Genomic DNA, 15,232 nt, shown 5'->3' on the forward strand with positions numbered 1-15,232 from the left:
TATATTGTATTAAACATTTCAGATTGAATGTTTTTATACATTTCGATTGAAGGTTTCAGAAGCTACTTCTAACGTGTCCACGATTTTATTTCCTACAACGTGAAATATGACAAATCAAAAATAAAAATAATCCTGAAATGATCAGAGATCGTGAGACATCGTATCGATATTACAAGATGGCTGGATGAATGATAATGACAGACTTCTATTGAGTACATCCAAAAGTTGCATGACTGGCACAAAATGACATTACAAAGTGATCGACAAAGTGACATGGTTGTGAAACGAACTATTCGACTTTGACAAACAATTTGTCTTACAAAAACAGGGGTGCCAGACAAGGATTCTTCTGCGTAGATTGAACGTCGTTTTTAAACCAATAAACTTGCATGTAAAAGAAAGTTATGGAAATGAAAACTTAGAACGAAAATTCATATTGGAATTTAAAGAAAAGAGAAATAAGAGAGAAAGTCACATAAGAAACAAACGTATCATTCGGTCTACGCAATAAAAAATTCTTTGCCAAGGACGAACATTACAGAACGTGTTTGGTTTAATGTCATTGGCTAATCCTAGCAATGTAAACTACAAACTTTCAAAGCGAGCATCTATCAGCGCAATCTCTATCAGCGCAAAAAGGTCGGTTAATGAAAATCCACAAAGAAGTGAGCTTTATTATGTATGAGTGAGTGGTTGGCGATCGATAATTCATTAGAACTGGATAAGGGTAATAAAAAACTACAAAGATCCAAACCATCGACTTGCCTCTCTGAACGGTTCGGCATATTCAGACTCGGTCTATAACGAAGGGGACATTTTCAATCGTTAGAATCGCATGTATGTTAGCATATAAAAGTAGAAAAATAACTATTGTATCGTGTTACAGCGCACCTCGAAAAGTGTTAGTTAATCACATGTACATAATATATCTTGCTTATATTTTCCATAAGTACTAAAAGAATAACATAATTCAAGAACAATCTCATCTTGTGTCTAAGAACAAAAAAAAAGAAAAATAAAGGAGAAGATCGAGGTGCACGTGTAGATAACAAAGTGGAAAGGAGACAAAAATTTTCTTACCTTTTTCCCTCGATCGTGTAACTTCTTTTCCGTATCCTTCAGCATTTCCTGACTCCAGAGATCGAAGAAATAATTCGGATCTGTGTAAAATTTCAGTCCATCCTTACCGTCCTCCCTAAAATCGACAAAGAATTTTATTCGTTTGTATTTTATCTTTTATCTACTGTACAAATTACTTTTGCGTTATTTGACAAACTAATATTTTACACAAGAATCTGAAGCTGTAATATCGTAAGAGGTAAATTTTTTGCGCACATTTCAAAGTGTTCTGTATTTTTTCTACTTACACGGTACCTGCTAGATAAGATAACCAATTAGTTTTGTTTCCCTAAATAAACAAGATAATCAGATATCTTTCTTAGCAATAACAATACATTTTTCTTCCTATAAGGAGATAATAGGAGTTTTTAATGTTTTTTGGGGAGCTTTTATATTTTAATACTTTCTAATATTTTGAATTAAACTTAATAAACTTCAAATTGGATCTCAAATAATTCTGGAAATTGTGTTTAATAAAAATTACTTCAAATTCTAATTGTATATTAATATAATTAAAAAGACTAAAGTACCTATAAACATTAAGTTTATCAAGAGGTGGTGGTGTGTCACATTGATGATAAGTTTCTAACATCGCCGTTGGCATGGTGTCCCTGGAAACAACTTGTTGGTCGAACACCACTGAACTCTTAAACGCTTTCCTCATGTGTATATCTTGTAACGAGACTGGAACGAAAAAATATAACGATAATGCATTTTGCAAATTTACAACAAATACGCAATAATAAATTTCTTACACTATTTTTTTTTTAACAACATGCCAATACACCGCGTTTTTTAAAGAAAAAAGAGATATATCTATGTAAATGTATCTTAGTCTATGCTTGGATCACGTCGTTCCTAATACGGTGTTAAAGGATTAATCATAGACTGCCTAATTAATTAGATAATTAACGAACCTTCCTCGACGTTACTGTCAAGCTGAGTAACTTTCACAGCTAATCGATCTATCCTGGCTTGCAAGGAGTTGGCCCTATCGCTCAATCCATGAGCTTCCCTCGCGAGCTCACCAAACAGATCCTCGGCGTGCCTGGACAGACTAGACAATTGCCTGATCGTGTTGGCCAGCGTGCCATTCGTTACAGCCTCTAACTCCGAGGGCAGAGGAAAATTCTCGGGAATAGTACCGCGTGCGACGAGCACCGGCTCCACTAGTCGCTTTGGAAGCGGCATTTTCTTTCCACTTGCCTTTTACCTTCCCTTCAAAGATCACTCACCGCTTTCTAGAGACCTGCAACAATCACACATTTCAATAACTATGTATATCTGTTAATTAACTTGAGATTATTTATAGTTGACGCAAACAAAGATATTCCTCCTTTCATGTTTCCTATCCAAAATCGTAGTATTCGATTTAGAACTAGTAAAGATATAACAACGTAGTCGATAGATTCTTTGATTCATTGAAGGAGCACAAATGTTTGTATCGCGTCAGGAAGAAACGCGCGGATGATCGTGGTTTCGATTCGTGGAACAGATGGAACGAGCCGGGAAGTAATTTGCAACGGAGTAGGCTCGAGTGCAAAGACGACACTCGACGCTCTTTGCGCGCGAACACATCCTCTCTACAGGTATCGAAAGTCGTTAGCGGAATGAATATTCGATCTTTCTGGGGTTGCACATTAGTGCAACCCATCTAACGTGCTCGCCCAACTTGGTCTTTTCATTTTGCAAACCCGGACACCGATCGAACGACGCCGATATCGGCCACGGAACGTGCTTCGATTAATTGAAACACGAGTTAATTGAAATGCTAATGATTCTGAAATCTTGTCGGAAAGTTCGTAATTAAGCATACTGTGTGCACCGGTGATATTTTCGTGTAAACGTTACGGTCAAAGTCGTTAATTTCGCGTCAAATTACCCTTGACCGAGACGACGCGGAAATACCGAGTGAACGGTGTACGAAAATTCCGTTTCCTTTTTCCTCCTTTTGCTTTTTCTTCGTTTCTTCTTCTTCTTCTTCTTCTTCTTCTTCTCCTTTTTAGGAGGAAGACGACGTACGAGCAGATCGTTACAAACGATCGAAAGAGACATTTATCATGAGTTGGATGAGTAATGGAATTGTTATTGCAGGAAGTCGTTCCCGTTCCCAGCTGACCACGAGATGTGTTTACTTCGCTATCGTGAACCATGTTTTGTTTGTTGTGTATACAATTACTAAACTGTGGGTACAAAAATTATAGTTGTACACGTGGATTTTTGCCGAATATGTGGCAGACATTCTTTTAAGAAATTTGTAAACATTTTATACGTCAATCTTGCGAATCAACGTATCGTCGCATTTTTCGAATCATGTCCAAATCATCCAATTGAAGTGTACCAATCTCTCGACGTAGTAGTCTCGTGACCGGTATATGTACCTTCCAATCGACTGAACAAATTCTAACGAGTGCAACGACTGCAGCCTCGCCTTGACTCCTTTCCTTTCCTCGCGTGTTCCCCTCTTCGCTATCCCATTGGCCCCGATTAACTTGCCCCGGTTGTTGCCTCTTATCGTTCGCTGCAACTCTCTCAGGGTCAACACGCGACGATAATTAGCAGCTACGGACTGGTCGTGCGTAAGGGGTATTAGCCCTCCGCGCGAACTGTACCAGAAACGGTGAGAAACTCACTGCGTAAATAACGTATTAGACAACACGTTAGCGTACAACAGACATCTCAGAGATAGAACGCCCGCTTCCTTTTTTCTTTCGCTATAACATGTGATTAAGAGATTAATAGAAAACACGAGGCTGTTATCGAAAGCAAAAATGTTCCATCGTACGCGCTGTTTCCGATATGACGCGGCGGGCAAGAAATTGCTTCGAACAAATGATGTTTTAACACTTTTAGCATTTTGTAGTGTTTGTTCCTCTTATTTCTTAAAATTCAAATTCTGTCTAAATCAGCTTTGAAGTATCTGGCAGGGTCAATGATACGATCATGGCCAAACGAGGACGGCGATGGGTGTACCGCTATTTTTCCATTGATTCCTAATTAGCAATTTAGTAAGCATAAGCCAAACGTTTAACACCTAGATTCGCAGGATGTTGGTTTAGCTGTGGAAAAGATATGACCGTTGTTTCTCAAATCAAACCGACTTCCAACTTTGAAGGATACTTCTGCTTGTGGTACATTCTATATTTCTGACAAGTGAAATCATTAATTTTTGCAATGGTACTTTTACGAAGTACCTACTTCTAATTAAGAGGGACACGGGAAAACTCGGTTTTATTCACCCCTCGTTAAAAGTCCCTGTACTAACTCTTTGTATCACTTATGAATGTGTAACTGAATAAAAGCCTCGGGTGGCGCATGTAGGGTTGGCCAAGCCCTTCTTTTGCTTTCTGATCCCTTTTGTTTTTAGAGATCGTTGCTCGGATACGTTAGACGGAATACCATAACGTCGAGGTTGCTTTAACGATATCCCTTTATCCCTGCGGACTTTCGCTTATCCACGTTCATCTAAGTTTTAATCTAAAGCGGTTAAATACGCGCCTTTTTTTGTAGCTCGTGATAGAGAGAGAAGGTCTAATTATAAAATAAATAAGACACGGTACCTACGTGAGTATTTTGTAAAACATTACATTTTTTTTAACGCACCCTGCATGTAGTATATTATCCTCGTTTCCACTTGACGTGGAAAGTGTAAGCGTTCGTGCGAACGGATCAACCGAAGTATCGTTACTAAGGTTTATGAAACCTTTCGAAAGAAGTCGTGTCGACATGTGGGCCGACATTTACGCCGTACAATTGTATATTATCTCCTGTGAAGAAATAGAAAGTCGCTTGCAATGATTTCTTCTGCTCGAGGTTTCTGTTACGTTCATTTGACTTCATGTGTTGGATAAAGGTTAGTCGCGATACAGGCAGAAATTTCACAGATGACTCCTTTAGCTTTATTACATCCATCGAATTATTTATAAGCTCGTCGTATCGAAAGAGAAAGCTGCTTAAATTTGGGTAAGTTTTAAAAAAATTGATATCTGCAAATTTAAAATAAAAAAGAATTCGTGTACTCTTTGTCTATAGTAAATAGATATCTCGTACAGCTGAGTAAACTTCGTGGTGTGAGGTTTTAAATTAATAGACGTTTAATGAAAAAAACCTTTCCTTTCATCTAGATTATCTAAATCGCGATAAAAAAAAGCGTACAAAATGCTAATTAAATATTATGCGATATTAAATATTGCAATTGCATGAACAGGTTGAAACAAAGAATATATCTATGCGTTATCGCGAATACGTTATAATTACATCGCAAAGAAACCAGTTCTTACTCCGCCTTATCCGTTTTTCACTAGTCCGCAGATTAATCTCGAGATTTTAACGTTCATCGATCCACCCACCCATGCGAGCCTGCTCGCTTGCAACGTACATATTAAATCATACGTTTCCCCGATTTCCATCTAAGAGAAGTCTCATCCAATGCTGTTGTACCAGCAAAGTAAATAAATTCCCTGCAATGGTAACCATGGTTTCCTTCGCTCGGCAATGAGCTTGTATGAGTTGAAATATTCGCCGTATTACCACCATTTATCGTTTCAATCTACCGTTGAAAACCAACAATTTACCTGTTTCGCGTTTTGTGTTTTGTATCGCGGTAAGAATTTCTGTCCTGGCAAATCAACTTTTAAACTTCTTCTGACCATGCTCTGTTTATCGACCTCGTTATTCTATGAAGCAATAACATAGTATCATAATCTTCATTGTGTATATTACCAATCCATTAATCCTATAAACGTGTTCTTCTTTCTAGTCAGATCGTCGAACATTACACTAAAATCCGGAACACAATGGAACAACGATTCCAACGGAATAGACTATGCTAGATTATACGAGCATAACATGAGTCACCATGTACACCTAAACCCCATTCAACCTTCCAGCCCTGTAGATCTACACTTTATACACGCTCCTACGCATTCGATGCCAAGTAGTGATTTACTGATTCAGCACGAGCTTAGGCGAGAGCGGGACGACACCAGCACCGTTACCAGCAACGACCGATACATCGTACGGCGACGTTTTCCGTCGAAAACGAATCACGTTCTCATCGATCCACATATAACGAGTATACCACTGCGGGAAACGCGCCATTAAAGATTCCACGGGTAATTGCCTAACGACTCTGTCACGGCTGATTCTGTAGAATTTCCCGCTTCAAAACACTGAAACATAGTGCGTTTCGTGGTAGCACAGTGGTCGAAGAAAGTGAATTATTTGCATAAAGTTTGTGGTAAATTACTGTAATACGATAAGCGAAGTCAACATTATGTTACTTGGCTTTTTTACTTTTTCCTGTTTGAAATTTATTAAGGGATTTCAATAATATATACATGACGATAGTATCTGCGATAGTATCTATTATACGTAAATTTACGAAATTTGTTAACCATAGGAAAACAGAATTGAATTGAAAATGACTTAAAGAACGTAATCTGAAGTTAATTTCTATTATACTTTACAAATTTAAATTATAGTCTCAATTTTTAGCAGACATGAAGTCACATTTTCAGAAATTTTGTTCTATATTTTTGACTTATCCATTTCATGAAACATTGTTCCCTTTCTATCCTATCTCGTGTAAATAAAACATTGTTAAGTTAGGGGATCTTTTTATTCGTCATAGTATGAAGATCTGTTCATTCAACGACCGCTGAATGAAGCTTTGAACCAGTACTCGTGATCGTCTTGCGTAAATCGAGCAACTTTTAAAGGTCGCTATTACGCTCGTCTAAGCTACTACACTTCTCTTTAGTCAGAGTACTGGGTACAGAGAATTCATCTTTTTCCCCCGGTTACTTTGCGAAACACGTTAATCAACATTGATTTGGCGAATAAAGTATCGAAGGATTATGTTTCTAAATGATTTAAGAGGACGAGAATATCGAAAATTTTCCATCAAGTTGCATAGTCACACTTTTACGTTTGCATCATTGTGTACGCAACTTATCTCTGACATTAACAGTCATGATAAGTACAGACCTCTTCAATCTGGAAATAAATTCCAAACTTATCGCTGATTTTGTCTTTATAATCTTTAGTATACGAATAATATCATTAAATCGATCGGTTCTGTTCGTAGAATTAATATTACGAAAAATGATTGCACGTGGTCTATTCGAAAAGTTAATGAGATTACTTGCTTTATCGTATTAGATACACGAATAAAACTTAAAATACACACGATGCTACTTTACATTCTAAAAATACCATGCGTAAATAGTATTGCGACGTAAAGCCAACTCGTACAGCAGGGTAACATTTCACAGAACGTCGAACGAGCAACATCCCATTAACCCGTCAACATCGACGAGGCAACCGCAAGCAATAACTGCGAACTTCATTCTAATTTACTTAACGCGCATTAGCAAGTGGTGACGACTCGTTCGTCGAATAATCGCGTCCACGCTTGGTCCGATCCATTCTGGCTCGCACGTGTGTTCATACGAAAAGCAAACCTGCACATGCTGTCCATATGCTTGAACAGACACGCGTGCAAAAGAGTACATACGTATTGTAAATGCGCTCGTTTTCGACACAACGGCGATGTAATGCTCTTGCGAGCGCACTCTCGCTTCTGCAGTTCGCATTCGTCTATGCACATTGTACATCCGCTCATATCGATCGGCAATGGATTTACCGTCCTGGATATACCGTTACGATTATTGACGATCAGTATGGGTGTGTACTTGAACAGTGTCTGATACACTAGGTATTCATGATGAGTCGATAAATATTGTTATCTAAAATAATTCACCTTCCCTGTTGACTGTAGCAAAGAATATTTTAGATCAAATATCATATTATTTAATGTATCTTATCTTCCCGCTAATTCCAAACTTCAAAAAAGCAACGAATTATACATATACACAAACCAACTCGTATTTCCCCGATATCTCAACCTTCTTCTCATTTACGAAATTCGCGAAGCTAGTCCACATATCGAACATATCAAACATATCGAGAAAGCAAAATTTCATAGTGAAGATAAGTAACGGGGCGACGTATTGGGACGCCTCGAATCCGTTTGTGAGAGGGTTTCACAAGGTGTTTGCTCGCTCGGCGACGGTTGGGTATACGACAAATAGCAGCGCGACTCAATTATTCGAGGAAGAAGGTGACACGACAGAAGCTTGAGGAATGCCAGTCGAAGCGGGGAAGCGAGGAACTTCAAACGTGTGTGCGCATATGCACCAACGATATCCTCGTGAATTCGATTCGAGGCACGCGTGTTGGCTGACTGATATTGCAAAATCGCTGCACGTTACTTATTAGCATAAACTCTTTGTTGCCTATGACGCCGATTTACCGGACGCATCTTCTCGTCCCTCGTTACGCATCGATTACATTATGTTATCGTTCGATTTCCCAGGAAGATTTAACGACTATTCGTGCTCGATTATTCGATGTAACAGTACACTAAAAATTTCAATTCATGATCAGAAACATTCGAAGACAATGGGATTAACTAGCGGAACATTGCATCCTGGAGAGTAGCAATGGTCAAGTAGTTCGTTCGCAAGTTGATGCAGTTGTACGACCTAAATTTCCCGTTCGTTAAATATTTCACGTTGCAGTGGTGACCGTGTATATACGAAAGGCGATAGTGGACGAAAAGCAGATCCGCTTTTCTTGGCGTTAACGTGCCGACGATCCACCTTGTTTGTCGATAGTGTTGCTCTACCGTGATCAGGGTAAGATAACACATTTCTGACGTTTACAGAAGTCCCTCGGCGCGTGACTACTATCTACTAACATTTCGTCAGACACATTTACGAGCTGTATACCGTACTAGTGACTTCAGAAATTATATACCTTTTCGTGATAATATCTGAAATATTTCATTCCTTGAAACGAAATAACTAAAATAATTCTGCAACAAGCAACTTGATGTTGATCTTCTAAACAGATTTACGCTTAAAAAGAATACGTTTATAGACAATGTGTTTCTCATTTGCTTGATATTTTTATTAATGTTTGAATAAATTCGTGAAGTAATTTCATGTAGTGCGTTCTATATTTCATTTGTTTTCCTCTTTTTTCTACTTTTCCTGTATTACAGTGGTCCCAGTCGATATCTGTACGATGCTTCGAACAATATTACAAGCAGTGACCTTTTCGCAAGATGTAAGAAGTGTGAAAAAAGCTTTATTATGACGTGCGCCAGGCCTGTTCCCAATTCCTAGCACTGACAGCTCTACGTGCTGATGCTATTTGCGCTTGTTCGAAATAATGTTCTCCGGTGGTAACTGGTCACGCGACCAGGCAACGAAAGGTTTCTTCTTACCATGGAAGACATGGATCTGCAGAATATTAATAGGTGCTGTTTACAATACTTCGTAATGCAAAATATATTGTAAATTATATGAAAAAAAACTACCTATTATTAAGAACTGAAATTATTTTATATTTGTATACTAACGATAACGAGTAAATAATGACTACGTTCTTAAGAAAGAAAGCTATTTGCTTTTCTTCGAGCATGAAAACTACAATAATTGAAAAGATCCGTAATGCCAACTATACACGAACCAATTTCAAAATTCTATTCATCAATAGCATCCAAGAAATGTTATATAAGGGAAAGTAGGTTACACCAAATTATCCAGTAAAGTAATCCACCTTGATCAAAACTGCCGCACTGTATATATATTGTACGCTTGCTATGTTTAATTGCAAAATAGGAATTAAACAGAATCGTATCGTTAAATTTATTAAGTTTATGATCTAATAAATGTACTAACGATGAATAATCACATATTTAAGAATACTTATGTTTAAAACTTGTGAACAAGGTATTTGTCCACTTTACATAAAAATAAATTTTATGCAACGAAAGAAAATCTATCCAATAAAAAGCAACCATTCCCATGTTATATAGAAATATAGTATAGATAATATTAGCGCCATCGTATTATTATTGTGCATGTCGATGAACTACATGAAGGTAGTTTCTCGTTATATTCGGGTCACCAATAAAGGAAGGATATGAGTCGTTGAGGTTACCAACGACAGGTTGAATAAATTATACTGATCATTATGCGTCAGAAGAGCGACGTGCAGATCGTTCAATGAAGTATTCACACATTGCACTTGTATGTATATTCCCGCGAAGATGAAAGGATCGTCAAAACTTCCTGTTTCTTCTTATAATATAAAGCAAGACTTACTTTTTAATCATTCGTAACAAAATTTTTATTTTCCTGTAAAAACTGAAACTACAATTTATCGCAATTTTTCCTTCTTCGAAAATAAAGATGAAAAGAGAAATGCAACGGTATTTAGTTATAGTTCATTTCTATTATAATTTATCTTTGGTTTTTATATTTTCTGAATCAACTTTTCCCTTCTCTACCTACTTAAATGTTTTCTGTTGCCAGAAAACATTTTTTAGCAGCAAATAATTTCGAAGGGAGAGCTATTTATTGCACAGATCTTGAACTGAAAGTCAAATATTTGAATTTTGAAAAACTATGAGGACCACGCTAACAAACAATTCCGTTATACCGATGATCTTTCACTCTTCACGTTGCAAGTTCATTATCTTGGACTCCTATGCTTACGCTAAGTGAAAGTCACCTCGCAGAAACATCTGTACTCGGGTTAGTGCACCAAGAAGATGTTTGAAGTGCATGGCTGCCCTTGAGAACAGCAGGTTCTCATTAGCGGTATTTACTCCATTACCAAACGAAAACTTAATTGAATTGAACGCTCAAGCAGTACGTGACTTCTCGACGAACACGAAATTACATTTACTTTTTTAAAATTCCTTCTTTTTAATTTAATTAATAAGTACGTGAAACAGATGTTTGTATCTTACTAAACGTAAGTTGCTTATATAGTTCCTCTGTAAGGAAAAACGAGCTCCAATATATTTAAAAATAGGATAATTCAATGATAAGTAAATAAAATAAAATTAAAAAGAGTAAAGACACATGGATACCTGACTCCCATGGCACATGGTGTTATATAGGATAACGTCACACTAATGTCAGGTGAACTTTGCTGCTACTAAATATTCGTTCCTAAGCATTAATTACTGTATACATGAGTATAGGTCACTCGTTGAAATTTTTTCCTGCTGCAACAGCTCTTTAATTATAATCCGCCGTGAAATGACCTTTTAAGAATGTCGTACGTATACCATTGATGTTTAATTACTTTCGTGTGGAGTTTGAATGCTGTTCAAAATAAGCAGCTAATAAATTAGAGTTTATGAACTAAAAGATAGGAGAGTTTCTTAATAAAAAATTTATTACTAGATAGTTTTTGAAAAACTGCAAAAATTGAAGAGTCGCTGTTATACGCGATCAATTACATAAAACGTGTATAAACAAGAGAATGAACCAATTTTGTTACAAAATATTATCCTAATAAAAGAAATTCAATTTTAATAGCACACTTCTTTATTCATAGTTTTAAAGCTAACATCAACTACAACCATTTCACCGATAATTCAAGAACGATACAATTTTTCAGTCGATTAATGTCCAGCTTTCACGGGCAGGAAATAGGACTAAAGATATTTTCGTCCACCCTCGGCATACGTTAAATTGGTAGAAACGGGTATTGGGGTGTAATGCGTTCGTTCTCTCGATAACGGGACTAGCTACCCCTCTTGCAATAAAAGGGGAGCGAATGACGTCATACGCGCATTCAGGGCTCCCACTAGGGCTAGTAATTGTTCGTCTGTGTTTGCTGTACTTGCTCACGCCCACAATGGACATACACAGAAATCATTCGATTATGTTACACGTGCGTTTATGCCTCCGTTTTATAAATAGCAACATATACAGAGGAACGGTATGACGAGTCGAATAAGAAACTCGAGTAACGCAGAAATAAAAGAACATAATGTTCCTGCAGCACTCTTCGTTGTTCATGTAGAAACACCACTTTTCCAATTCGTGAAAATTTCGAATGGCTTACAAAATATCTCACGCAAGCTAATTTTTATGTATTGGTTAACGTTATGTGCTATTCAAATAATCGAAGTTTCTTTAAATGGTGTTCCTTTAAACCTCCCGTAGACTTCAAAACACGTATAAAAAAGACATCACGACCATAGAGTATCGAAGGAGGCAAGTGTTTCTTTACCGTTTGAGGTGTGCCGTTTGTCAGCTACAATATTGGTAAAACTGGTTGGTAAATTGGATCGAGAACCGGGTGGTCGAATAAGCGTGAAACGGTTTCCCGTCTGATCGTGAGTCACTGTATGTGCCAACCCAAACCGTGCTTTACTGCTCGACAGAATCGAGTCAGCCTATTTCGTGTGCCTTACATTTCGCCTACTCTGCTAACACCCTTATCGATCGAATCTACAGTCAACGAAAACAAGTTTTTCTTGTACGCTCATATTTCAATTTTCATAAAGCCTGCTTCTTGATTGTTACAAAGGAGTGACTAATGACTATCGATAAATTGACTTCAGTTCTTGTTTTCCCTGAAAGCTGCTGTGTGTACTTTTCATTTAAACACTGAAAAATCCCACATGATCACGAATGTATTGGAAGACACTCAATTTCTTCCGTAAATGTCACGCTACATCAAACTCTCAATCTATTCTATGGAGTCTAATTCATTATTTGGGTTAACATACATTTTACGCATTAAGAAATAATGAATTTCTATAACTTTTACAAAAACATTATCAAAACGTTGAACTCCGCCCTTATAATGATTCGTATCCAAAAAATTAACCATAGGCAAGATAGGCATTCGAGTGCTCGAAGCCCCAACATGACCCTGCGATTGTACTTCGTCTACCTTCACTAATCCCTTGGTTAAGCGAGCCTGACTCGTGCGTGAACGTTTCCGGTTTGCCTCGGATAACGTATACCAAACGTGCACGCAAAACCCACGTTTCTAGAAAATCCAATGCGGAGGTGGTTACCTGTATCCTATCCAAATCGACGCGGTTAATCGAGAAGATCAAATGTCACCAACCGGTTATCGTTTGGTTAACCTTGCTATCACCTCGGTACACACGGAAAAACGTATCTATCTCGTTCACCGAGCTGATGTGGTTTTGGATCTCTACAGTTGGTCGTTATGTGCTCCGAGTAACGTTATACGGAAAAATAAATCACGTTTTCTTTTTTTTCCTTGTCAATGGTCTTTAACGCGTACTCGATGGTTTTGAGTGATGGGATAGTTTTCTATTGGAAGCGTACAAGTGCCGTGGAAATGAAATATTTAAGGTTTCTAAAATATCCGTGGAATCATAATATTTTAAGTAACTAAAATATCACATAAAAAGTGATTATAATTTGCGGTAATACATCGTATTGCGGTATAGCACACTTCCGTTGTTCCGTCCTATATATCTGTATATGATAGGAGTCTAACTATTCGTAGTTTAATTTTTATCAAAATTTTTTACTTAAACGAGATACAAGAGTCAAACTAAACTCATACGTTTCCTTCTTTTACAAAATATTTTGAATTGAATTTACTTTCAGACTGGTAGCAATATCTAAATTTATCGTACGTTAAATTCATTTAATAAATGCCGCATATAGGTCATGGTATGTTATAATACACGATATTTCTAAAAGGACTTGAATAAGGCCTATGTATAAACATACATGCCTACATGTTTTGACGTCAGATAATCAATACAATAACGATCGCATAAAAGCACTCACTCATATTGGTATTGACATAATATCGCGGGCAAAGCAATATACCGATAGAAAACTCTCACTACAGCGTAACAGGTACAGATAGTTGTTTCCGCTTTCGGTATTTTAATAACAGAAAATTTGCTTTAGCCTCGAGAAGCGATAACATAAAATTCACTGATCTAATCCTGCTCGAGCAAAGCGTAATTTTTTATCGTTGAAAGATTTTTCAAATTTAGCAAAAACATGGAGGAGTAAACGTTAATACGTAGGTATCGTTTTCGTTTATTGAAACGAAAATTAAATTATTGAAAAACTGAAATAAGAATTGGAAGACGGTAGTAGAATTAGAAATAACCACTAATATTCAAATATCTTTTACCGTAATAAAACAAAAATGATAGCGTTAACGTTATTGTCAACGGAGGTTTTAATGCAAAATTCAATTCGGTTCAAATAAGCAGAGCTAATAAACAGTTATTCGTATACGTACGACCTGCTTTCTTACAAAATAACGCAAAAGTGCAAACGACCTATGAGTATATTTAACTTTGTTGAGTAAATACTCTGTCCCCTTTTCAGTGTTGTCAGGTAAGCCGTGGTCATCAACGTATTACGGGCATGCTGTCCAGACAGAACACCAGCTCTATTAAAAAGGATTGATAAATGTCTTCGTAAGTATTGTACTACGATATCGTTAAACAGTAGGGCATTGGCAACTTTTTCATCAATACATGTGTATTACTGATTTCTGTTTCTTAACGTTGTAGTCACAGAAATTCCATATTTTTTTCATCGCTATTTCTTTTATATACAATAGATTTTATGGTTTTGTAAAATTCAAAGAAATTAAGGCATCTGTAATATCGTTGTAAACCATTGCTTGGTCTTTAGTAGATTAAGCACCTAATGATGCCTAACTTTTCGCAAGTGTGCATGGCCTCTCGACCGATCCTACCCAACCCTTGTCCGATATTTATAAAACCAAAACTGCACTCAACCATCGACCCAACCGCTCATTCTTTTCCAGTGAACCGTGAACAGAATCACTTACAGGAGAGGCAAAGAAGCCAAAAGCGAAACGGTGGACGAAAAAGTGCGAGCGCCGGGAAAGGAAAAGCGAGCATACGTGCGGAGTAACGTCAAAGGCGTGAGAAGGGGAGTGACGAGTGGCGAGCAGCATGATGGGATGAAAAAGCCGAAAGGCAGGAACGAAACGGGGAAGGATCCCGGCGGACAGTGGTGCGAGCTATCGGGTAACATTCGTCATGGTGAGTGCGGAGACGTCGACCTCGCAGATACGCCGATCAGACTAGTCCGCAGTCCTTCTCTCGTATAACGACAGAAACCAGCAACCAGCAACCGTCAACCGTCAACCGTCAACCGTCAACCGTCAACTAACCAGCAACGCGTCAACACACTGGAACATGTAAGTGCACGACAAATTTAATCTTCTCGCGAGCCGATCCCCGCTCGGTTCCGCG

The 15,232-nt window shown here is 37.6% G+C and overlaps 1 protein-coding gene and 1 long non-coding RNA gene across 5 annotated transcripts in view; one reads left to right on the forward strand and one right to left on the reverse strand.

The window, feature by feature from the left end:
* Positions 1-15,232, reverse strand: part of LOC100741655 (wiskott-Aldrich syndrome protein family member 3) — a 35,760-nt gene that overhangs the window by 4,646 nt on the left and 15,882 nt on the right. For 2 of the 3 annotated variants that reach the window (XM_012394729.3, XM_012394728.3), the window contains exons 2-5: positions 2,037-2,368; positions 1,650-1,803; positions 1,081-1,195; positions 766-798 (exon numbers count right to left, since the gene is read on the reverse strand). In XM_012394729.3, the coding sequence (XP_012250152.1) occupies positions 766-798; positions 1,081-1,195; positions 1,650-1,803; positions 2,037-2,310 (576 nt within the window). In that variant the 5' untranslated portion in view covers positions 2,311-2,368. The remainder of the gene's footprint in view (positions 1-765; positions 799-1,080; positions 1,196-1,649; positions 1,804-2,036; positions 2,369-15,232) is intronic. The other variant, XM_003486109.4, reaches the window with a different exon arrangement.
* The window catches only part of LOC112212035, a 10,642-nt gene continuing 3,576 nt past the window's right edge, over positions 8,167-15,232 (forward strand). For both annotated transcript variants that reach the window (XR_004460869.1, XR_004460868.1), the window contains exons 1-2: positions 8,167-8,819; positions 14,779-15,177. This is a non-coding gene — a long non-coding RNA (uncharacterized LOC112212035). The remainder of the gene's footprint in view (positions 8,820-14,778; positions 15,178-15,232) is intronic.

This window comes from Bombus impatiens, unplaced genomic scaffold (genome assembly GCF_000188095.3).
Source record: "Bombus impatiens unplaced genomic scaffold, BIMP_2.2 scf_0099, whole genome shotgun sequence".
Classification (NCBI taxonomy): Eukaryota; Metazoa; Arthropoda; class Insecta; order Hymenoptera; family Apidae; genus Bombus; species Bombus impatiens.